Below are 25,535 nucleotides of genomic sequence, written 5' to 3'. Positions count from 1 at the left end.
TTTAATGGTGGTTAGTCTGATGGCTTCCTTACCACTTAGTCTGACTTCTCTAGAAAAAAAGTGAAGGGGAATGCAGGAAGGCCCACACGTAGCTAACTGCCTGGTTTTTAAATCTGGCACATTTTGAGTTCAAATTGTGACCTTGGGCGTCTCACTTACCCTTTCTCTCTAAACTGAAATTGCTTAAGGGTGCCGAAGGCCATGGCAACACCCATCTAGATCACAGAACTGTCCTGAAGCTTAAAGCAGATGATGTATATAATGAGGTTTGCACATTGCCGAGCGTGTAGCTAAGTGTTTAGCAAACGCTATCTTTATTATCACTTGCTCACCGTAGCAAATCCTTTTGTCTGTCTTTCCTGATACTCTTTTGCCATTCCAGAATACCTTACACACAACCCAAGTATACAGTTAGTTTTCTAAAAATTTTAAGAACTGCCAACCAAACTTGAAAAAAATAGATTTAGGGTTACTTGTTAAATAAGAGTGATGGGTTCATGGTCTCTTCTACCCCATGGAATGTTAATAGCTCTGGTGGGTGTCTCTTTCTCCTGATGGATTCTTTCCTCTGGATCCAATCTTGACTGGAAATGGTAGGCATATCAACTTGGGCTCAACATCCTCAGAGCTTCCCAGCATACCGAACGCAGACGCTGGCCGTATTCCTCTTGGCTAGGCCCTGCAGAGGTCAATTACCTGAGCTGCTTGACCATTTCGCTCTTTCATTTTGCCCCTGAGGGCACTATCAGGGCTCAGTGACCGTGTGTGACCATAATCTGTGCCACAATAGCACCCTCTCAAAACCGCCTCAGTGAGTCTGCCTGTGGCACCAGCGGACTGAATGATATCATGGAAGCTTCTTTCCCTCTTCTCCCCGTGCCCGCTGATTCTCTCTTCTTCAAATCGGTCTGATGATGGGCTGGTGACTTGTGGGTGAAAGGTCTGAGGGGGCACTGTCCCATTTCCTTGTCCCTTGCTTTGTGCTTAATGGAAAAAGGGAACTTTTAAACCAGAGGTTAAAAAGTCCTTTTATCAAAGCTCGGTGTTAAGGAAGGACTGTCAAGTCCTTTATATGACGAGTCTCTCTCTCTCTCTTTTAAAAATTAAATTTATAAAAGCAAACTCCTCAGGATTACAACATTTTATTTAATAGTTTTGCAGATTTTTCATCCTTTTCCCTCTGGGGGGCCTCGAATTCTCGTTTTTTCCCCCTCCATGTGTTGTGGCCTGTACGTGTCCCTCCCACCACAAAACCCATACAGTGAAGCCTTTACACTCAGTGTGATAGTATGGGGGTGGGGGGCTTTGGGACGTAATTAGGTGAAGATGAGGTCATGGGAATGGAGCCCCCGTGATGGGATTAGTGTCCTCATAAGAGGAGGAAGGGACCAGAGCTCTCGCTCTCCCCAGTGTGAAGATCCAGCAAGAAGAGTGCTATCTGCAACCAGGAAGTGGGCTCTTGCTAGGAAACTAATTAGCTTGTACCTTGATCTTGGAACTCCCAGTCTCCAGAACTATGAGAAATAAATGTCTGTTGCTTGAGCCACCCAGTCTGTGGTAACGGGTTGCCCGGCAAGCAGCTAAGGCAATGTGCTGAAGGCTGTATGAACACTGGTCATCCTGAGGCTGGGCCCGTACAGGAGACAGGATGTACGCCTGACTGAGGCAGCAGGAGATACCTTTTATGGTATAGTTTTGCCAAGAACGTCTTAGCCCTGCTCTCTCCTTGGGTTCTCGGCCAAAATGGGTCTTAATTATAGCCTATGGATGTCTGGGTATCCCAATCCATTCCATTGTTGTCCCTAACGTAAATCAGGACAGCAATGTAAATTTTAAATAAAAAGCATGTTTGGTGTCAGTCCAAGCAGCCATTAAAAATAAGATCAGGATTTATAATGAGCCTCACTGGGAGAGTAAAATCCTTCAGACTGCCACAAACACCAGCCTTCACCAATGTGGAACATACAACAGAGGAAATGAGAACAAAAACAAAGTACCTATTTTCACAGTAAATGATATTGAGGTCCATATTTACTCGAGTGACGAACATATGGCAGTCAATTCTGACTTCATTGATCGTAGGGGGAGGCAGGGCATGAGCCACAACCACAAGACCCATGATTTGGCTGGGAACGGTCCTCCCGTGGGATAGGGACACCCTCAGTCGTAGCCGGCCTGTTATGTGAATCACCTGTAATAGAACATTAAGGACAGGACACAGTCAACTTTGCATCTGGGACGGAACAGTATTTCTTTTGAGAAATTGCAAAATTACATCTGGAACAACCAACATTAGTTTGTATCTTCCGTAATCATAAGGGCTGTTAATGTGCTCTCAATGTCGCTGAGGCAGGGACAAAAGAGAAATAATATTATAGGCTGAGCTTTACTCAAAGCAGAATTATTACTGTCCTATTGCTATTTTCAGGACTTTTTCTTGCCCTTCCCTCTCTCTCTCTTTTTTTACTTTTCTTTTCTCTTTCTTCTTCTTCTTCTTTTTTTTTTTTAAACATTGCAATGAAGTGTATAACCAGTTAAAATGACCAGAAAGTTGAGCAATCAGTTGCAAAAGGAAATGTTTGCAGTATCTGCCCTTGTTAATGGATGATGTCTGTGTGTCTCCATATCTGTACTGAGTGGATTACAGTGGCCATCTCCTTTCACATGTGTGGCCCAGAGCTTTCCTTCACTTGGCAGGGGAGCGGTGGGTGTTGATCATACAAAAGGCCAAGAGACTCCAGTGAATATAAGTCTTAGTGGCAATGACATGAATGGGATCTTCTGTGTCAGAAAGCACTGAGCTACCAGTACTACTGTGATTTATGGCACTGCCCTCTGGGGTTGAAGGTCAGAAGACTTTGGTCCATCATTCGTTCCTCAAGCTTGTTCTAAAGTAGGATCAGGAAACCTGCACCATTCTGGTGCCCGATTTTGGTTACCTGTGCAGAGATAGGTGTGAGAATGCTGGGCTGTCATTTTCAGCTTCTTAGACAAAGTATACTACAGATAGTCCAAGCCACCCAGAATCAAACAGAAGGGCTTCATCTTCCTCACACATTTGAAATGATATTTTTACAGATGCCCTTTGAAAAAGTCCCTTTGCTTATAAACTACACATAGAAGGCCAGCCATAATGTCAATTTTCTTAAGTGATGTTTTGAGGAAACAAAATCATGAAAGGGTGAAAAAGCATCAAGGATTGTGTGCTTTGGGAGGATGGAAGTCTTGTGTGTGTAGACGGGTCGGGGGAGGAGGGTGTTGGAGATGTGCACGCACGTATGTGCGCATGCGTACTCTAGCTGTGTTCCTAGGATCGTGCTACGGAGTGGGGCACCCGCCAAAACGAGGTTGTACATGTAGTGCTGGTGATTCACCGTACCAGGGAGCTTGGTTTAGTTGTTAATCAAGTTTCTGTCTTTGGTTTGTCTCTCCAAAAATGTACCATTGAGCACCAAGACATCTTTTGATGATTCCCTCTTTGCTATAAGGAACTCAAGTGGGAAGTGGGAACTGGCCTTCTAGGAGTATTAACAAGGAGCCTCTGCTCTCCTTCCCAGGGGCTTGACTGGTCATTCCTTTTTCATTTTGTTTTTGTTTCCCTTAAGTTATTCAGTTTTCCAAAAGCTAGCCACACTGCTGTCAGTCAAGAGGCAGGATCAAAGCTTATGGGGCTGCCCTTCAGAGTCCTGGTGTCCTAAATAATACCTTTTATTCCCTGGTTCCCCTTCACATTTGCACCCAGCGCTGCAGATCTGGAGATACCAGTGAGGAGGATTACTGAGGGGGCTATTTCAGGAGCAGCTTTGTGACCACCCACATTTGAAGTTGACTAGAATTCATACTTAATGCACCTTTGCTTTAAGCTTTGGTCAGACGAGCGACTTGATGAATATTTGAAAATGTTCCTAGAGGCAAGGATGCTAAAACACCATCACAGACACACATTTTTGTAAGACCTCATTAACTAATAAAGAAATGGCTAAAAGAAATGGGATTAACTTCACAGGGGGGGTGTTAACAGTCCCTGGACCTCCTCCCAGCTAGGCTAACATAGATGCTCATTTATCATTATCTGTCGTGTTTTATCAGGAACTCTCAGCTTCTTGGAAAAACAGATCTATAAATGCTCCAGAAAATATGCATTCAGAAAAGATATGATAAATAAATCTTCACTTGGTATTCTATTCTAAAGCAATTTATGGGCTTCTGGGCTAGAAGACATTTTGGGAAGGCACCGAGGCTGCTGGGGGAGCTGTCTCCATGTCAGATTGACCCGGGTCCCCATCTCCAGCATTGCCTGTGGTCACGGAAGTGCTGAAAGCGAGGGAAGTGCTGAAAGGGGTCAAAAGCTGGGTTCCGTGGGGGGTCTTTAGCTGTCATTTTCTGATTTTGTTACCCAGGACAAGTCACTCAGCCATCTGCTTCTCAGTTTTCTGTGGAATGGGGATAATAAGAAGTGTTGTGCAGGTTATGCTATGAAAGTGAAAAGAGATAATGGAGGTGAATGCTTTCTACCTTGTGAAGAAGTGTCCAAATTTCATTATAATTTTGTTTGCCCCTTCACATATCAACTGATTAGTGGGTCAGGATTGGTGACTAATTTAATCTTGACCCAAAGCCTAATAAATGAGTTCTTCTTATTTTAAGAGATCATAAATTTTCATGTCTGGAAGAAAGTGTAGGAAGGTCTATCTTAGGTCCTTCTCCCTTTCACTTTTTCAGGTGGAAAAGAGACTTCTGGAAAGTTCCTTCCCTGTCCAGAGTCACCTAGCTCAGAAATGGCAAAAAGAGCTTAGAATCCTGGTTTCTAGGTGTTGTTTGAGTTTCATTTCAATTTTGTTATATTTATGTGCATATTCATATTGAATGAAACATCACAAGTTTATACCAGATATCAATTTACTACCTTAAGTAAACTGTATATGAATCTTTAAAAAGATTTCAATTATAACCAGAAGTTTAGGTTATTTGAAAAGTCTTTGAGAAGCAGTACAAACTAAGATGAAGGGAAAAAAATTAAAAACCCTAATGGAGTAAATAAATAGTTAGGAAATGTTAAAGGGTATGTTTGTCTCTCTATAGGTACCTCTGGAGGTGAGGGAGGTGAGAAAAAAAGCATGTCTATTTATTCCATACTTACTTTTGGGTTGAAATTAATGTATTTTCCAAATCCATTTCATAATGCAAACCTTTTTTTCCCCATGTGACAGGTTAGGTTCAAATTTTAGAAACACGTCTGACAGCGGGTATCTGTACACATGGATAGTTGAGTTGTTCACTTTGTAGTTGCTTTGAAGGCCTGAGGTGTAGAGGCCAAAGTATTGTCAGAAGAGCTGAGTTCAAGTCCTAGCCCTGGCATTGTACAGAGATGCAAATGTTATACTCAGAGAACTGAAATGACTTAGTGACTTTCTAGGTCAGTAGAGTAGAGATTAAAAACTCAGCATAGAAGAAGTACTATGTAAAGGTATCTTTGTTTTCTTCATCAAAGGACATAATATTGGTACTTTAGTTTCTATAACTTACTATGTGCAAGGGACCTTGCTCGGTGCAAGGGAGCAGATCACAGTGACTCGAATGTAAACCTGTCCTCAAAGAGTTTACAGATTACACAGTGGGAAGAGACATGTATAATTACTTATAAACTAGGACTATGGGAAGATGATATGCGTCTGACAAAGACAGCAGCTCTCCATCCTGGTTATGTGGCAGAATAACTGTGAAGCTTTATCAGCATATGGATTCCTAGACGCTGTCTCCTAGAAGTCTACTTCGGCAGGACTGGGCTGGGGTCTAGCATTTGTTTGTTGTTTAACGCTTCAAAAGTGATACCCACTATTGGAGAATATTTGGCTAATGGATTTGGAGTTAAACCAGTGATTCTCAACCATGCTATATACTGGAATTACCCTAGGAGTACTTAAAAGTCCCGTGTCCAGGGGCACCTACGTGGCTCAGTCAGTTAAATGACTGACTGGATCTCATTTCAAGTCTTGATCTCAGAGTCATGAGTTCAAGCCCTGCATTGGGCTTCATGCTGAGTGTGGAGCCTACTTAAAAAAAAAAAAAAAATTCCCATGTCCAAGCTATACCCAAGACCAGTAAAATATGGATTTCTAGGTAGGGGTCTTTCTAGGTCTTAGAGGGCTGCTGAAAGGATTAAGTTAAAATGTATATAAAGTGCCTACATACATGCCTGATATATACTGTAAACTCACAAATATAATTTCAATTAAGCCCTAAGGGCACCATAAGAAAGATAAAGAGTAAGATCATGGAAAGTTCAGGATAGGTAGGGAGTACTTTTGACAGAATGGGTCAGGAAGGCTATGTGAAACTGGCATTAGGAAAAAAACTGCTGACATAGATTGGATTATAGAATGGTAGAAGGGGTTCCCAGATAGGGAAAAGGTCTAGAACAAATAATATAAAAGGGAATCTCTTAGGAATGCCCAGGGCTCCAGGAACACTTCAGTTGGTTTGAGCAGGAGAAGAGACAGAGATGGGCCAAAATGGAAGGTAGAAGCAGTAGAAATTAGCAATAATGGGTCCTTGGGAGAAGCACCATGATTTTGTGTCTATTTTGTAGGATGATGATGATGACGATAGACTGAACGGAAGAGTTGCTGACAGAGGGACCACATAGATTTCCCAGTGGACATTTTGTATCTAAATGTCCTGGACATTTAGAGAGGTCCTGGGCAAGGACTCTTAGGGAGAGCTGGAAAAAGGGAACGGACACATAAGAGATGATAGTTGAAAGAATAATTTTGGAAAGTGCCCCCCTCCCTTTCTCCCCTGCCTGCCATGATAGTTAAAACCAAAGAGGTCATGCAATTACCAATGGAGAAAATATAGAGAGAAGAGCCAAAGCATCCCTTCCCAACCCTTGCTTTGAGTATTTGAAACCTAAGGCAACTTCTCTTTTTCTCTAAATTGAGGTTTTTTTGCTCTATCATGATGACTTTTGTAAAAAAAAAAATTCTGAAACATCTAAATACCCCCTTTTCTCCACCCACAATTCCAGTCTGACATAATTGCCAAGCTTGCCGTATCATTACCAGTCCCAGTGGTAATACCTTAAAGAATGGGATGGCTTCCTTGTAAAGTTAAATATGAATGGGCAATGATTTTAAATACAAATGTATGAGACTAAATACTCATATTACGTCAAGAAATATGAACCTATAAAATAACATAGTTATTGCAAAATGGAAGGAGTATTGTGCGATAGAAAGAACACTGAATTGAAAAAATGGAACATTTTATTTGAGTTTTGGTCTGGTCATTTTGGCAAGTCATCTAGTTTGGCCAAGGTAACATTCCTCAGATAAAAAATGGAAGATAAGGATCATGGGATGATACCTAGGGTGCGTGCTAAGTTCTAGAGCATTCTATGACCTATTGCTCCATTGAGTGGCCTTTACTGTGCTATAGCACAATCCTTCCCCACTCCCCCACTGTGCTTACAACTCCATTGTGGGGGCAGGAGTTTCAGAGTCCAGCTGCAAGTTAATAAATGCAGAGTTTAAGAATGAATCAATAGGGTGTTATGGGTCATTTCTGAGCTGAAACAATGCTTTGGTTTTGGCCAATACCAGGTAAAAACTGCCTCTGTGTTTTAAAGATTCATCTTAGTCTGGTCTTAAATCTAATCTACAGACATCCTTCAAAAGAGATTTCTGAACTAAGAGATTCTTCGCCCCCGAGCTCAATTTTCTATAAGAGCTCAATCCTCTCGCTTCCTTTCATTGTTCTTGTTTTATCATAAAGAGCTCTCTACAAAAATGCTAAAGCGTGTATTTTTCCAAACCCCTTACACAGCACTGCCCGGATGCCAGCCACAGTAAAGCAGAATGCACAGGGTTTCTGAGTTGCAATCCTACCCACTTTGATAAGAATGTCCCAAATTAGCATTATCTGACAGTCCCATATTGAAGGAATCATGGTCTGACTTTTCTCTTTCTTCTGATACCCCCCGCAGATGTGCACGGTACAAGTACAAGTTTGCAGAGTTTAGGATGAGTGTGGGAGTGTTAACAAGCCACGTTTCTTGGACAAATATATATTTCTTTCCCTGCCATATGCTCTTTTCAGTCATCTGTTAGTGATAAACACTTAGATGTGCTCCACTAATATCTTCTCATTATAAACAAGCCCATCACAAAGACCTTGATAAAACCTGCCCTCTGTCAATACTTAAGGAAAGAAAGCCCGTAACACAGAAATACATCTGGAAGCTATTCTCCGTTCTTTTAGGAATAAATTTCAGTACTAGTAATATAAAACGTTTGCTTTATCAAAAGGAAATGCTAAGTATTATGTGCATTATTTTCCACATATAATGTAGAGCACAGAACAGGCCTAGGCAAATAGGAACAAAAAGAGCTGCAGGCATGAGAAAACTATGGATTCCCTGGGTTTAGAGCATCTTCAGAGATTTTTCACTCATCCTTTAAGGGAATCCAAATTTACCTTAAAAATTAAGCTTCCTTCTGGCACTCTGGTCTTTTCTCTTTTATTCCCCTGTAGAAGTCTGGTTTAGCATACAGATCATAAATCACTAGCTAAGGTGGGAAAGCCAGCTAATTATTTTTAAGTGATGGGGGCTTTGAGGTGGCCCCCGACCCGCTGAAAGATAAGGGCTTAGCTAGGTCGTCTGAACCTAAACATCTAGCCTACAGCATAACAACTTAATCTAAATCCGTGTGAGGATATCAGCCTCATATAAATGACTTCCTCCAAGTTTTTAGGGAGTGGGTTTCCCAGATTTAGACCATATCCATGGGTTGGAGAATCAGCTCTAACAGGTCTCTCTGTCCCTGTCTGTCTGACTCCTGCCACCTTGGTCTTTGCACAAGTCCTCCAGAAAAACAAAACAAAACACAAAACAGCAAGAAAAAAGCTTAGCCCAGAAAAGGGCTCATAACTGAAGGAGGGGCCGTTGGACCCTGTGAGCGCAGAACCGCAGAAGGCCATTTCTGTTCCTTTTCCAGGATCCCTGATTATATTTCTAGAAACCGATTCTACTCTAATAGGCTTTGTCGTAATTCACAATGGGACTGGAGCAACCAGGGATAAGAAAAGGCAGAAGAGGGAAAAGGTATAACTTCTCAAGGCAGAGGTGAGATTTTGCGGGGGGGGGGGGTGAGATTCAGGGGGAAATAAGGTGGTGGCAGGGAGTGGGTGAACATGCAGACTTTTTCAGGGACCCAAGGGGGATATAGCAGGAGGGGTGGTGTTGGAACATCATCATCAACGAGATGGCCATCAGCTGAGGTGGTGGGAGGGTTTCTGGGAGTTTTTTTCCCAAGAATTCCTCTAAGATCAGGGATCTTCAATACTGGGCACCAGATTCAGCAACAACTTGGCTAGAGGACTAGCAACAACTTAGGGAGGGTCTCACATGGGCTCCATTTAAGGGCAGAGAAGAGAAGAGGGGAGACTGGGTACCCGGGAAGCATCCTGGCCAAAGTTAAGAAAGAGGAACCCTGGCAGGAGACAGTCCTTGGGTAAAGGGGCTGTAGTTAGCAGATGTTAATTCTCAGGGACTCCATTTGATTTGAATGGTGATGCGGTGAGTCGGGGGAAGGATGTAACTGGAGCATAGCCCATCAGAGGCTTGCTTGGACTCCTAGAAAGACTCTGTGAAGGTGAGTTCAGGAAGTGGACAGGCTGGAAAAGGTTAGGGCAATTCTGATCATGGAAAGCGGAGGAAGGGAGGAAGCTGGGGTTCATTTCTTTACTCTAGTGGACAGTCTAAGGTCCTGAAGGGAAAGACTCATACTCACAAGCGTGAGGATAAGCATTCCTCCAGTTACAGATAAAGTCAATTTACACAAGTAACACAAACAATTAAATGGGTCTGGTCCATGAGGGAAATTAGACTTTGTCCTTTAAATTAGAAAGCCTCAAACACCTCATGCTGGTATCAGGGATTCATGTTAAAAACAAAAACAAAAACAAAAACAAAAGCCCCTCTAAGGTTAGTGGTGCTTCAATTTGAATCTGCACGAGAATTACCCCAGGAGTTTATTAATCAGGTGGATTCCCAGGCCCCGCCCCCAAACTATGGGTTCTTTAAATCTAGGGAGGGGCCTGGGGATCTGCATTCACCAAGCACTGGGCCATCCACCTGCAGCGTCTTCTTTAGATAAAGAGCAGGACCAATCCAGAGATCTTAATGATGATGACCTAGAGGCTGATCATAGACTGCCTCCTAAGTGAGCGAAGAAAGACGAACATCTATTTACGGTTAAATCTGCACTGTAAAAAAAGACCCCACTCTGTAGAACACAACCCCTTATCTCGGTCCTTTGAAAACGAAGGACCAGTGCACGATAAGCAGGAACCCTGGGCTCTTGCGGGATCAGGATGTACCTTCTGTGCGCGGGATGCCCGAGGGAGCAGCCCTGGGAGCCCTGTCAAGGCTCCTTTATTTGTGTAAAGGTCTGCGTTCTCTCAGTGGCCACGCTGCAGTGGGCTGCACTGCTGTGCCGCAAAGCCTCTTGGGGGAGGTCGAGCTCTGCCAATCCCCTCCCCCTCGCCCAGTCTGCCCCTGGCTTAGCTCCTGATTAATTCAGAGCATCCTGAGAAGTTAACCCTTAATTTGATGGCTCTGGTGGGCAGCTGAGAGATTGCTGGTGATTTATCATCACACTCAGTGGGTTTTTTTTTTTAATATAGAAATATTTTCCAAGGCAACAAATAAAAAATTATTTTTAAAACCCACATTTAAAAAACATTAGCTACAGCGTTCTTTTCTTATGTGACTGTATCCTCCACACATAACAATTACTTCTCATCCATCTCTTTTAACAAACTTCCAATACATAACATAAAAATATAACTATAATTATGGCCTTAGTTTCTCAAAATGTGTCTGGACTCCATATCTTTTTCTTGCTCCCTTTGGAGAAAACAGTCTTTCTTCTACCAGAGATAAGATTTTTTATTGGGATAGTTGAAGCTGGAGAGATTTCCTTAACAAGATTATGTAAATGTATGCCAAAGACATAAACCACATTTTCTCCGAGAGTGGAACACTTCAAATATCATTTAATAAAACAGGACCATGGGTAGAAACACCTCGATAAATTGTTAAGGGGCAAAGCAAGAAGGCTGAACCATACACATCTGATCAAATTTTGTTTGATTCAGTTACTTTATTAAAGTCTCCTAGAGAAGGACAGAGGACCATCGTACCTCTGTAGAGGGCAACTTTTTTATTCCTCTATCACTTGAGATGGAAGAGGGGGTATCAGCCCTCGTGGACTGGAGAGGACCCTTGTGGCTTAGTGCCACTTTGTTGAAGGTGAAGTGGCAGTTCTCAGTTTAAGAGACTACAATTCTATTTTCCAACAGCATTAAAAAAAAAAAAAAAAAAAAGGACTCAGAACCAGCCCTGTGACTAATAAGGAATAGAAACTGGCTCCCTTACTCCTATCTACCACCCCCATTCCTGCCCCAATACCATATCACATCATGTAGTTTCTTTAGAACCCATGAACTTTTATTGGGAAAGATATAAATGAAATGTTTTCTATTTATGATCTTTGCTTAACACTTGTGTTGAATGTGCATTTTACTTAAATTTCTTGAGTCAAACAACTAGTCTTGTTCTAAGTTAGTCTCCTTAGCCTTTGTTCCTCTTGAGTCTGCTAGCAGAATTTATACATAGACACTCGAAATTGCAACCAATGTCCAAAAACAGCTGTGCACCATCGACCGAGTGCTTCTCTGCATGAACACAGCAGTTCCAGAGAGTTCTTTGCCATCCTGAGAAAATGTTAAGCCAGACTTTTTCTATGCCCTCCACCCAATCAGAAGTTCTATAGAAAGAAGAAATGACTGTGTTTTTGATAATAAAGGAAAACCTTTAGAAAAAATAGCTCTTATATGTAGGAGTCAGCTGCCCATCTCTTGCTGGGTTTCTGGGGAGGCAGAACCACCCTTATCTGAATAGATGGGTGGGTTGGCTTTTGTGGAAGGGCAAGTCTGCAGTCTTAAGAGCTGATATATTTTTGCAGCAACCATTTCCTTAAGGGGGAAGCACACAGGTGTTAATGATTGTATTTCTGATAATTAAATAATTTTATTTTTATTTTTTAATTGTTTTAAGATTTTATTTATTTGAGGGAGAGAGAGCGCAAGTGAGCAAGAGTGAGAGAGACAGAGCACAAACAGGTAGGGGCAGAGGGAGAGAGAGAAGCAGACTCCCCGCTGAGCAGGGAGCCCAATGCAGGGCTCGATCCCAGGACCCTGAGATCATGACCTGAGCTGAAGGCTGATGCTTAGCTGATTCATCCACCGAGGCATCTCTGATAATTAAAAGATTTTAAAGCAAAATGCATAAGTCATAAATATTTTTGAAGAAAATGAAAACCCCAATATTATCCAAATTCAGACATAAAACTCCTGAAAGATCAAACCGAGAAATGATCACTTCCCCGGAGGCTACCGTAGGTATGTGGGACTCAAAGTAATGCAAGAACAAAGAACATTCCCTTAAGCTGGGCACTTGAGAAACCACAGTGTATGTGAGAAACTACAGTGACTGAAGCCAAGATTCCTCAGTTTTCCTGTTAGACTCAGGCAACATGTCGCTCTGCGTCTGAACACTCGGACCTCCCTTCTCTACATCCGTGTCCTCACGGGGAAAGTGATGCAGCCTTCCTACATGGCTGCAGAGACCCTTCCTTAGCGTTGTGTCTGTTGAATCCAACATCTTTAAATACCCAGCCTCGATCCATCCTCAAAGCTCGAAACTTCCATAATGGTGTGTTTCTGCTATCTTGGTTTCTATTCTTTGGGACGCCTGCCCTCTAAATTCTACAGCTAATATTTTGAAGGCTGCCTTAATGACTCCTCAATTTCCTCCTTTGTGAGAGTAAATTCTGGTAATGACACGCCTCTCAAAACATCTCTCTTTATGTAGAGAATAGATCTCTACCTGTGCCCAAACCTCTCTGTGTTCAACATCCCAGAAAGACTACATGCTGCAGGTGGGGAGGCCTTGCCGATGGCCCCAAGCAACCCTCCGGTGTCTCATGTGTGGAGGCGGATGCCAGTGCTGTGACCGTCTTGCCCGAGGACACAAAGCCAGTTAGTGGCAGGTAGAGACAGAAAAGCGAGGTCCCCTCTTCTCTTGCCCAACACCTTCTCTGCTAACTGATTGTGCCTTTCGGGGGGCACTACTCCCTCCTGTTTTCCCAAATGTGTTTATATCTCTCTATAGAAAGGACTCGATCAAATTTAGGATTTTAACCTTCAGAAGACCCCATGGCCCTGACATGGGTTATTATCCACTCAGCATATGCGATTCAAAACACTCATGTGACTTTGGCGCCTGTCACCAGCTCATTTGCTGCGTTTGGTTTATTCAGCCATGATTAGAGAGAGTCATTTGCAGACACACATTTGGAAACTCTTTAACAAGCTTCTAGCAGTTTCCTTCCCGAAGCTGTTTAAGTAGATGAGGGTGTGGTGTGAGCAACCACAGCAGTTTCCTCCACACTCCCGACTCCCCTGCTATTCCTCTGTCTTTATCGGGACTTCCATTTTGTGGAAAAGCTTTTTTAAAAAAGAGGGAGAGAGAGAGAGTGAGAGAGAAAACAAACCAAAGATGCACATTTCAGAGCCTCTAAGCCATCATTTCAGGAAGACTGACTCAAGAATTAAAATTGAAACCATCACACTATAACCTGAAAGTTCCCTTAAAAAAAAAAAAAAATTCCCCCTCCCTCTTTTTATTTTAAAGAATACTTTTTGAAGTAATTGGCACAAAGACTGTTCTAGTGCAGATTGCTGCAAGTGTGCTCTTGGCAAGAACATCACAAGCACTAGAAAAACTTTAATATGCTCAAGAAGGCAAATACAAACTGACACCAGGAACTCAAGTGTGGGAACAAACAGGGGGAAAAAAAGAGAGCATCTCGATTTAATACAAACCTACGTACAAAGGGACCAATTTCCACGATTCATGGTTTAGCATACAATGCAGCCGTCCTCTGAGTGAATATAGAGTAGTTATACATAAGAAATTAGAATTATCAATTCGAGGGAATTTCTCAAGAGTCCTTTTGATATGTAATACCGCAACCATAATGCCTGAGAAACCAGATATCAATGCATTAAATGAGATCAGGTTGGGATCTATTTAGAAAAGGAGGGTTTAAACTAGAAGCATCTCTTTGATTTGACCTCTGGAGCAGACCCTTTGCAGGGAGACTTGAAATGAGTAGTGTAAACCCTACCTCTAGCCTTGCTTCCCAGGTCTTTGAATACATGTAACACAGGAAGGGGGGATTGTTTAGAAGTGTTTGCTCTGTGGAAGAAACAGGAAGAACCCGCAGCCTTTTGCACTCTGTAAGGTATGGGGGGGAATCATTCAATTCTCTTTATTCCACCAGATCTGAGAACAAAAACTTTCTTTTTCTTTTCTTTTCTTTCTTTCTTTTTTTTTTTTTTTTAATTTCCATTTTCAAGTCCTCTTCTTCTCTGCTCTTTTATTATAAGGGTTCAAGGATTTGGAGATTGTCTGCATCTTCCTCCATCCATGTCTCAAATTTATTTCTGCTTGTGACCAACCCTTACTTGCCCCTGAAACTGAACAGAGGGCTCCATTTTCAGTCTTGCTAAGTAAGATTTCTCCTGCAACCCCCTAGAGTTCAAACGTGCTATCCTTTTTTTTTTTTTTTTTATTTCTCAGGGAACGTTTGAAGTCCCCTTTAAAAATAATGCCTTGAGGATATTTTTCCCTAATACCATTTAAAGAAACTTGAAAGCATATGGCTCTTGAAGCGCACAGGGTTCTAATGAAGTAATCAGCAACACTGCTCATATGCACACTTCCACCGGGAGCTTTTCACACCCAGCCCAGCTCGGTCTTGAGAATGACAGAGAATTCTGCAGGAATGCCTTTCCTCCATCTGCTGGTGTAAAGGCTGAGGGAGCCACTGTACTAAAGCAGTGACTTTCCACCTTCGGAGGGTGGAAGGTGGTGGAAAGGTTGTTGGGATCAGAACTGTCGGTGGCAAAGCAAATCAATCTGGTAGCTTGTAAGGCAACTCAAGACAAATGTTCCTCTGTTGTACAGTGTCTGTTCGTGGTGTGGGAGGAGAAAATAAAGTTTCTTTATAGGGTTTTATTTGATGTAGCCCCTAGTAGCGCTAGCATGACCTTAGGTGATTCTCCACACAGCCAGCGAAGACTAAATAAAACAAAAACATGGGATATTAATGCCCTTTCCCTGGAACTGGAAAGAGCACGCTGTTCTCCCGCAGTGTTGCAATGGATTCTCTAAATCTATCACAATTAAAATCACACTTCTTCAGGCACAACCTCATTAGTGCTGAAATATCACATCTTGTGCGATTTCCTTGGGATTTTAGCAAAACAAGTAATGATTCTTTTGATTATTGGAGTGACTTGTGCTATCATGACTGCCAAGTATGTATGTGACTGTTTAAAAGAACTAGGATCGGCACTTGACTTTCTTATTCCTACTTTGGTTTAGGCAGACAAAGACCCCAAAAGAGAGGCTTTAGGCAGTATGGGCCAACTTAGCCCACTCCTGCTGTATTTCCTTTTCCAGAAGAGTTTGGAAGGGAGGAATAGGGAGAGCCGTGAAATGGCAGATGGGCGGAAGACTGAGGTTCAGGGACAGCTCTCCCCCTCTTTGCCGGTTTCTATTTGTCAGATGATGCTTCCCACACATCCAAATGCCACTGCAGCATTTTGTATACCTCACCCAAACTACAGGATTTCATTCATTCAGCAAGGATCACTGAGGTTCCTATGTTGCCAGGCACTGTTCTAGGCTCTGGGATACAGTGATGAAAAGGACAGATGAAGCAGGAGAGCTGAAATCTGATGAATGTTTCTGGCTGTTGCAGATGGCTGCCTAGGGTCCCGAGCAGCAGCAGGAAGGCCAAGGAGGAGGCCTCTGCAGAGGTCCAGGTTGGGAAGGTGATGGTAGCCCAAGAAGGAATGGTGGGAAGTGGTTGGGTTGTGGAAACACTTCGAAGGCTGAGATGCCAGAATTTGCTAATGTGTTCAGTGTGGGGTCAGAGGTAAAGAATGGTCTCAAAGGACACTCTTGACCTTTGGCCAAAGTCTCAGGATGGAGGAGGATACTATGTACAAAGATGGAAAGGTCTGGTGTGAAGGGGATGGGTTTTGATTTTGGTTACATTAAGACTGAGAGATTGTCAACATTCAAGGGAAGATTTAGTAGGATGTAGAAGTTTAAGCACACTTCATCAGTGTCTTTTTTTTTTTTTCACACTATATTTGGAGATCTTCTATTTACTAAAATATAAATAGCTCTAGACGTTTTACACATATCTGTTATGAAAAGTGCCCTTGGCAAAATGGAGAAATTAGTGATGTGTGTGCTCTCATCCCTGATTTTTTTAGCCCACGTAGGAGAGGACAGTGGGCTAATTTTCTGATAAAACCCACCCTGAGTGGGACCAAAGGCAAGCACGGCGGGCCAGGTAAACACAAGCAGTAACCTGCCATAGTTACAAAGCCTATGCAGGTATTTTTAGGAGACAAATTCTATCCTTCATATGCTCTCTTTAGACTTCATTTGCGAGGTGTCTACCTTTTCAAGTGTGGGGAACCAATTTCAAAATCCAGGCCAGAAGAATACATCTACGCCTCCTAGCCCATGTTCAGCCCCAAATGCGAGAGTCCAGAGAGTGCTGTTTGAGAAGCTTTAGTCTGAATGTTCTAAGAAGGTGCGCGCTCTCCCTGAGTATGCCACTCCACGGTTTCCCGCTCTCCAGAAGACATCTTTGACTGAGTTTATGACCAGGAGAGAGAAAGGCAGTCTCTAGAACTTCTTTCTGATGGAGCATTGGCAAACACTGAGAGAACGTTGGCCCACTTTGCACAGGCTTCCCTTTCAAAACCACCTCTCCAGAGTACTGTGGGTGGCACGCTTTCTCAAAGCAATGACCTTCTCCTGGTAGCTAGTGGAGGACTGCTGTTTATGTTTGATTTCCTTAATCCCTCTAAGGCAGCAAAGAAGACTTAGGTGGTAATTTATTTATAAGAAATTATAATAAAGCTTCAGCAATTTGAATGCTGTGTAGAAAGTAGGAGGTAGACTGTACAGAGAGGCAGGGTCTCCAAACTTTGAAGTGAGCATTTTGACAGTCTTTTGGTTTATCTACCCTCAGAATCAATTTTGTCATTTTTAATTGACCGATTTTCCCTTGTTTGCTTAACATTTATTAATTGATTGTTAGGCTCATGCAATTAATTCAAAAGCTGGCAAGTTTAACGCAGAGAAATTAATTTTCTTTTACCAACATGCCACTTAAAAATACATTTTTGGAAGCCTGGGTTACCAGAAAATTACCTTCAAATTAATCAATAAGGAAATTAGGTGGTAGTGTCCCTTGACATCTGTCAATCCAAAATATGTCAGTTTCTTCCTTTTGTTTGAATGGGCTTTTTCTGCTGAGTAAGAAAAACGAAAAACCTGGATATTAAAGTAAACTGACGTTGCCTCTCAAAAGGCAAAGGGAAGTAGCTCTTTTGCCAAAATGTACATTGCTGACATGGATTTGATTTTTCACCGAGATACATCTGTTGAACAGAGTGGTGAATTTTATCACAGAATGTGAAAATGAAGTTCATCGTCTTCTTCCCAGGGCAGCTCTTCTGCCATTTTTCTTTTCCTTCATTTGAACCCTTACTAGGTGCCACCCTTCTGCCAGGCCCCGTGGGGGCAAACCTGTCAGGGAGATGGATGTGGGAGCCGAGCCCTGAACGAGGCCTGTAAATGCAAAGTGCGGGGAAGTGACGAGGGGGACTGTCCTGATGAGATAGATGGAGAGGTGCTCATGAGGGAGGCAGCATTTGAGCGGAATTCCTACGGACGAGTAGGATTTGATTGGCATTTAGATCGAAGAACTCTTATCAACAAAAGCACAGAGAGGCAAAACTGCTGCTTGTGTTTGGGGACGTAAGGGAGTACAGAGAGACCCCGGAGTGGGTGGGAAATGCTGACATAGTTAAAGTGGGCTAGACGGCGGGACACTGTGAATGCCATACAAAGGAATCAGGACTTTCTGTTATAGATGTACGGGAACAACTGAAGACTTTTCAAGAAAGGAGTATAGGACCTGACCTGAGATTTGAGAAGAAAACTGTGAGGGCATTCATTCATTTACTCATTCATTCATTCATTCATCCATTCACTCATTCATTTATTCCTTAAATAGGTAAGCATTTGACTGTAATGGGCACTGCCCTGTGCCAGGCACTGGGGCCATCACAATTAATAAGGATCCCACAGGCCTCCTCCCTGGGCCTCAGGAGGGTGTGATTGGGGCTACAAAGGAAGGTGAATCAAAGGAATGGCCAGCATCCTGTCCAGGTGAGGAGAGAAAACCAGTGTGGGTAAGGCTAGCATTCAGCTAATTACTCAGGCTTGGGCCTTGGGGCTCTGTTTATTTTTAGTAACCCTTCCATTTCATCAGAGGTTAAAGTCAGAATTATTGAGTGCAATCGCTTCTCTTGGACTCGTCTCTCATTCTCTGCCTCTCACTTTCTAGAGCCAATCATCAGGCTTAGGACTTCTTCCTTTCCCCTCTCTCTTAACGACTGGTGTGATCTTCCTTCTGGGTGCCGTGACACTAGTAAGGACTACTGAAATCTTGCAGCTAGACAACCTGAAGGGCATTTTCCTAACTGGTCTCTTTTTTCCTCGCTCTAATTTATCCTGTGCTTTGCTGCCAGATTCATCTTCCTGCAGTGTCTTTCCACTGACCCCATCCCTCATTTTATGTGCTGTGTGATTTGGAACAACGACATGGCACCTCCGAGGCTCTATTTCCCACGTGTCAAATGGGCACGATCATCCTTGCCATCCCTATCTTACAGAGTTGCTGAAAGAACCAAATGGGGCGGTGCTTTTTTTACTTGAAAACAAAATGCCTTGTCGATATAAAGTATTACTATCATTACTACTACTACTATTATTATTGTTACTATTCAAAAACTTTGATTGATCCTGGAATAAATTTCAGACCACTTAGTTTTCAGGAAAGTCTTGTGACCATGGATCGAGTCCCAAGCTTCACAGCGCGATCTTCCAGCCCCCCCGCCCCCCGATACTCCATATGTTTTTTTACACCATCTCCGGAATCTGTCTTGTATTTACCTTCTCAATACCTTTTCTTATACTACCTCCTTCCTAGGCCAGGAATTCCTTCTCTATCTCCCTCCATCAGTGAAAATAATATCCATTCTTCAGGATCTATGTCAACCCCCTTCTCCTCTTTGGAACCTTCTTGCCCAAAGCTGTCCTCTTCCCTTTGCATTCCCAGTATCGTCTCTACAGCCAGGCAGCACCAGACATGTACTACTCGGGGTTATTCTCTCTTACCTCTGCCCCTCTCTTTCTCCTCAGAGGCACAGAATGTCTTTTCTTTCCTGGTATACCACACAGGGCATAGACTCTGGGAAGTACTCAACGGATGACTGACTGCTTGAACACTCCCCATTCATCCTGAGGGACAAAGTTCTGAACTTTCTTCCTTTTGATTCTTATAATAGCCTCTGAGGCTGGTAGAGCATACAGCAGCCTATCCATTTTGTAAATAAGGAACGGGAGGCAAAGATAGATGACTTTTGGGTTCGGCTTTATACAGTCAGACGTAGTTGTGATGCTCTTCCAAGTTAGTGTTGTTCTTTCACAGACCACACACCGCTTCCACCACTCTCAATTCCTATCTTGATCTACCTGAGCAATCTAAAACCCTGCTCCCTTCTGCTTCAAAAATCTTTCAGTGAAATTGCCTTGAGGACATAGGTAATGATCAGATTCTTATTAGTTACTGCCTGAACACGCTGGGCACTTCAAGAGGCCACCTTGTTGGAACTATAGAAAATGTCCATGCAGATTGGCTCTTCATGACCCTGGGAGAAAACACACCATTTCTGTGTCAAGGAACTTAAAAATCTCTTTGTTACTAATTACCAAGTCTGGTCAGTGCAAACAGTGTTATATAAGGTTTCACTCAATGAACAGCACAGTACCAAATTCACAGTTGGCTAATATAAACAGTAGACCTGACATTAACCGGAGTGAGCCACAGTGGCAAGGAGTCCTAAGAGGCTCGTCACACCCATCCGCCAGGAATTCTCCATGGATTCCTGGCCACTCCATGATCCTTCTCTCTGAACAACCTGCAGACCTCACTGTGGGGATAGAGCCTGGTGGTAACTTCTGACCACCTTCCTCCTCTTATTTTATGAACATACTTTCTGCCCTTTGCCCCCTTCAGAAATAAAACAGGTCATCTGAAGGTTTGTTAAAAATGATTCTGTTGACAAAAACATATGCACCAAGAACAGAAATAAACTGGAGAAAAGATCAACGCCTAGTGAAAAACATAAACTAAGCCAGTATCTTCAGAAATGCTAAGGTCCCAAATGTGACAGTTGTAATCCACTAGAGATAATCTTAGATATTAACAGAGACTTAGACCTTACAAACGTTTTCACTCATATTATCTTACATTAACCTCAGAAGAGGCACTTTAACTCCCTTTCCACAGACTCAGGAAGGCTAAATGGGTTCCCTAAGGTCAGATACAAATCGGGGCTAAACCTATGTCTGTTGATTCTAGGGCCAGGGCTCTGTACATTCTACTAAGTCACCAAAAATGTCATTAATGCGATTTTTCAATATTAGTTATTATATGTAAAAAACCACATAAATATCTGTATTGATGATTACTTTCAGCTTTCTGTCTGGTAGCTCTATTAGGCTACAACAGTTACTACAACATACTTGATCACTGGAGAGAGTTTAGATTCCAATGATATGTTGGAATCAACTTCTGTACAAATATTGCTTTAATTAATGGTTAATTTTTATACAAGTCAACACATTGACCCTGTGGCAGTCTTAATTGGTCATAAATATGCCTAACTAATTGTCTAGTTATTATGGAAAGACATATAGCCACACTTCTCTCGATCTACGGTCCCATTCTTTTCTTTTTTTAAATTTATGTGATAGAGATTACAAGCAGTCAGAGAGGCAGGCAGGGAGAGAGGAGGAAGCAGGCTCCCCCTGAGCAGAGAACCCGATGCGGGGCTTGATCCCAGGACCCTAAGACCATGACCTGAGCCGAAGGCAGAGGCTTTAACCCACTGAGCCACCCAGGCACCCCCTACGGTCCCATTCTTATATCTCCTCTCTGACCTGTAGATGACATGCCACACAGCTCTGGAAGTTCACTAGTGTTTCAGTCTTCTTAATATTTCCGACTTTTTAAATGGTATGTTCAAATTCCAACATGACCACAAGAAATAATAGACTGAACCAAATTAGAAGTTGCACAAGTATTGTGGCATACTGTAGAATCATTAGGCACAGTTCAGGGGCTAGTCCTTCCCTTTGAATGGAGCTAAAACAATTCACAATTTTCTGAAACTCCTGATTATCCCAACTCATTTCTAAAAAAAGGATTCAAAACAGGATATTGCCTCTCTTCCCTATGAAACCCTTTGCCTTCTTCTTCACTTTGTGCCCAGATAGACCAAGAAGGTGCCAGGAGGGGTGACTGATAGTGAGTTCCAATAATAATGGTACCAAGGGTTACATACAGAAAGGAGCTTTAGTCAGCTGGAGATGTCCATTCTGGGCCGAGTGCTCCATTTGTGTGGTCTAGTACCTACTTTCACAGTAGCTCTGGGCTTCCCCATTTGGCTAACTCTGGATGCCCCTATCTAAAGACTTGCCCTGTTGTTTCTGTGGTTTCTGACAGAAGATGTCTGGTGGCAATTAATAACTACTACCCCAAACAAGTAGCCCCATGAGAAATGTACCTATTTCCAGAAGCCCCAGATGGTCCATTCTGTCAGCTCTACCTCATAATGTTCAAATACCACATCTATGAACTTTTCAGCTCTACGGTTCTATGATTCTCAAGAGGGGAAGGGAAAAGAACACAGGGGAAAGAATCTCAGAAAAATCTGTGGTATTTCTTCTTGGGGATGAATGAACAGTGAGGGTGCTTTGCCATTCTCAGAGATGGATTATCCGTTCATGCCTCTGTAGTTTTGAAAATTCACTGGGATGGGGACACAAAGCCCAGGACTGGAACAAATGTCGCCTGCCCACATTCCATTAAAATTATGCCCCCTATGCCCATGCTATCACCATAATCCAACATTCTGGGCCTGACCCTACTCCTAAGCTTACCATGGTAATGAGGTCAGAAAGGAGAAGGGAGCTGGGTAAGAATGAACTGAGGATTTCCTTGGTTTCCTTCATAGGTGAAATGTTTCTTTCTGGTCAATCTTTATGTTCCTCTCCTCCCTTCTTCCCTCCTAAACTCTCCCTACTTTGGCCTAGCTCTGCTGACCTCCATGGTCCCAAATCACACTCTATTCCTTCTCCCACATGCTGCCCATTTCCCTAGTGTCCAGGATGAAAGGGTATCAGAACTCCCCTTCCCCACCGTAATGTTAGATGGTACTTCTTCACTGCAGCGCAGATTACTGCTGTCTCTGCTTCGTTCATTGACACCTTCTTTCTTTAGCCACCACCACAAGAGGGGGTGAGGTGTTGGGGGAAGTGGTCACGTGACTGGGGTGGGGGATGGGGGCAGTGGTCCTAGGGTACCCCAAGTGGTGTTTCACCTGCTGTTCATCTCATTGGTTAACTTAGTTTCTTACTAGTCTCAGAAATCAGCTCCAGGATAACTGAGTCTTTCCAGAAGTCTGAACTGATAAGAGTCACACTCCAATTCCTGGGGAACATCTTCTGGGTTAAGGGTCCACCCAGTCCTAGGTATTGGGAGCTGAGGGAGGCCAGCCTTCAGGGATGGCTAACTTTCCCCCAAGAAAAGAGCTCCATATTTTGTGGGAGGATGGACAGATGCCTATGCTTTAGATGGAAAAAAGTGAAAAAAGATGGGAAGGAACAAGTTTGGAAGTAAAGGTTCAGGGCAAGATAAATTGCTTCCTTTCCCTAAGAATTGTTCTCCTCTGTCTGCCTGTCGTAACTCCCAGAGTCAAGTCAAGGAACCTGTAGATTTCTCTGGATATATATTTTCCTGCTTTGTAGGTATTGGCTGCGCGATCTGATAAAAGCTGAGCCTAAATGAACCCTACGATTTGTATTTCCACAGCCACATGTGTATCGGCTACCTCTCTTCCTCCTCCTTTCCTCCCCCCTTTGGCTCTAGAAGGTTCATTACTTACAGTTACTACAGAATCAATCTGAACTGGCCAAAATCAGCGATGGAATTTATAGCATAATAAATGCCCAGCCACACAAATGCAGTTACACATGAAAGGCTTGGGAATGTTCTTTTGAGCAATCCTTCTACATTGCAGAGTGTCCTTTTTTTTTTTTTTTTTCTTTTTAAATCAATTTAACAGAATCATCTTAAGCATATTTGGAGAAGTAAAATCCTGACAGCTACAGAGCAGATGTTCCCGGAGGCAGGTATCGTTGCCGAAAAACAATATTATTGATAAAAATCTTAGCATATTGGAACTTGGAAGGGAAACTAACTACAGCTTTTTCATCCTTCCCACCAATCCTTTATAGCTCCATTTTCTTCACCTCACATGACGCTCCACTTTGGATTTTTATTTTTATGAAAGTGTCTTAACACTTTCTGAAGCATCCTAATGAACAGTTCTCTGCGAAGACCCAGCCGTACCCAAGTTGGTTTCGAGAGGCAGACAGAATCTGAAGTACACTCGAAAGATAACGCACAGATTGGGGTATCAATGCTTTTCCTTTTTAAAAGTCTGCGAGTTATAAGATAACATTGGTATCTGGCCCATTTTTCTTGCTAAGTGCCCATATTATGGGTGAATCCTGTTTTACAGCATTCTGATACACAGAGAGTTGAACTTGAGCGTGAAATGCTGAAAAAAAAAATCAGAAAGACAGATGGCAGGCCGTCCTCCCCAAAACTCAATTTCATATTATGCATGTGATTGCTAATAGGCAAGCACTAAAAAACAATTTTCCTTGACGGAGAAGAGCTGATAAATTGTCAACATAAAGTTAGACTGTGGTTGCTCCAGCGATCGAAAGCTCGTCTGTGAGTTTGGTCCCATCAAAGTCGGCTTCTTACAAGCGTATCAAAATTTATGAATGTGTGTGTCTATAAAGTGACTGAAAACAACCCATAATGCATGTTTGTTTATTGTGCACCAGCTCTGTGTTGCTTTAGTACATGCAAAGCAACCAAACATATACCGGAGCCCATTTTTGTCCGGTTCTCTTTCCTAGCCTCTGCATTTGGTAATGAAAAAGTCAAGAGGCGCCTGGGGATGTGATTTCCCCTTCTATCCTGAGAGCTGACTTAAACAAAAAGATCTGCTCTTAACTGGCTCTTGCCTGGTTTGGGAGTGCACTCCACGGGGTTACCCTAGCTTTGTGGTGATACGGCAGAGGCATTTGAGAGCAATCAAGAGCATTGATTATTTGGAGGGAAAAAGGAAAAGATGCTTGAGAAAGAAAACTACATAAAATCAAGCAGATGAAAAGCAAGTCAGCTAATGATCTGCAACACAGAATGCCAAAGTTTTGTATTATCTTTGATAGAAGATAAAACCTCTGCAGGTACTGCAAAAAGAGAGAGCTCTAGATTTTCTTCCTTTTATTTGTTTAAAGTTTGTTTGTAAAGAGGTAATTACGCATTCAATCCAGGAATACCAAATTTTATTTTTCTGGACGAGGCGGAGAGAAAGGGTGAAAATTTGCTCATGGTGCAAATCCAGTAGCTATGTACTATGTTTGACTTTTACACTTAAAATATTGAATATTTGCATGGTTTTGACATTTAGATTTTTCTGTCATCAGTTACTGCTCATCCGAGAACAGTTGTTTAATCGCAGAGGAATGGCAACTGGCTTGATGTGCACAGGTTTTATTGGAACAAAGGGATTGGGTGTTCAGATAACACTGTGGATGGCGGTTACTACAATTAGGAGAAATGCTGAACGGCCAACCAGAATTAGAAGTAAATGAGTTGAAGTAGGAGTAGTTTTTTTTTTTTTTTTTTTTTTTTTTAAATGAGAAAAAAGTCACCATTCTTAAGCCAGGAGTTTTATGAAATGTTATAGTTAAGGGAAACGTAAGTCTCCCTGAAAGGTAGCTTTGCTTATGTTGTGCCAAATACCCAGGAGTTTCTGAGAATTCAGAGACCTAACAGTGTAGACACCAAGTACTCAGGTGACAGAGGTCTGTGTGATGCTTCCTATTTCTGATTCATTTTGCAATCTAAGATTTCAATGCATAAAGAGTTCAGTTTTTTTTTCTTGAGTTACTGGTTCTAGGAAAATCATATTCCTCCTTTCAGAATGTCTATTTATACCAGCATCAAAGATTTAGGGGACCAAAAAAAAAAAAATCCCTGCACTCATGTAGGGCAGAAAGGTGGAAGGAAAAATAAATGGAGAAAATCCCAAGAAGAATGATCCAATGACTTACTTAAATCCACGTACCTATTCTCTTACGCTAATGGGCTGAGAACAAC

General features: G+C 42.5%; 1 protein-coding gene across 5 annotated transcripts in view; it reads right to left on the bottom strand.

Moving 5' to 3' along the window:
• Positions 1 to 25,535, bottom strand: part of NPAS3 (neuronal PAS domain protein 3) — an 845,279-nt gene that overhangs the window by 26,655 nt on the left and 793,089 nt on the right. For all 5 annotated transcript variants that reach the window (XM_059181882.1, XM_059181877.1, XM_059181880.1 and 2 more), the window contains one exon: positions 1,998 to 2,191. In XM_059181882.1, coding sequence (XP_059037865.1) covers positions 1,998 to 2,191 — 194 coding nt within the window. The remainder of the gene's footprint in view (positions 1 to 1,997; positions 2,192 to 25,535) is intronic.

Source organism: Mustela lutreola, chromosome 7, assembly GCF_030435805.1.
Source record: "Mustela lutreola isolate mMusLut2 chromosome 7, mMusLut2.pri, whole genome shotgun sequence".
Classification (NCBI taxonomy): domain Eukaryota; kingdom Metazoa; phylum Chordata; class Mammalia; order Carnivora; family Mustelidae; genus Mustela; species Mustela lutreola.
Note: the sequence above shows the minus strand (reverse complement) of the source record. Positions and strands in the feature narration are given on the sequence as shown.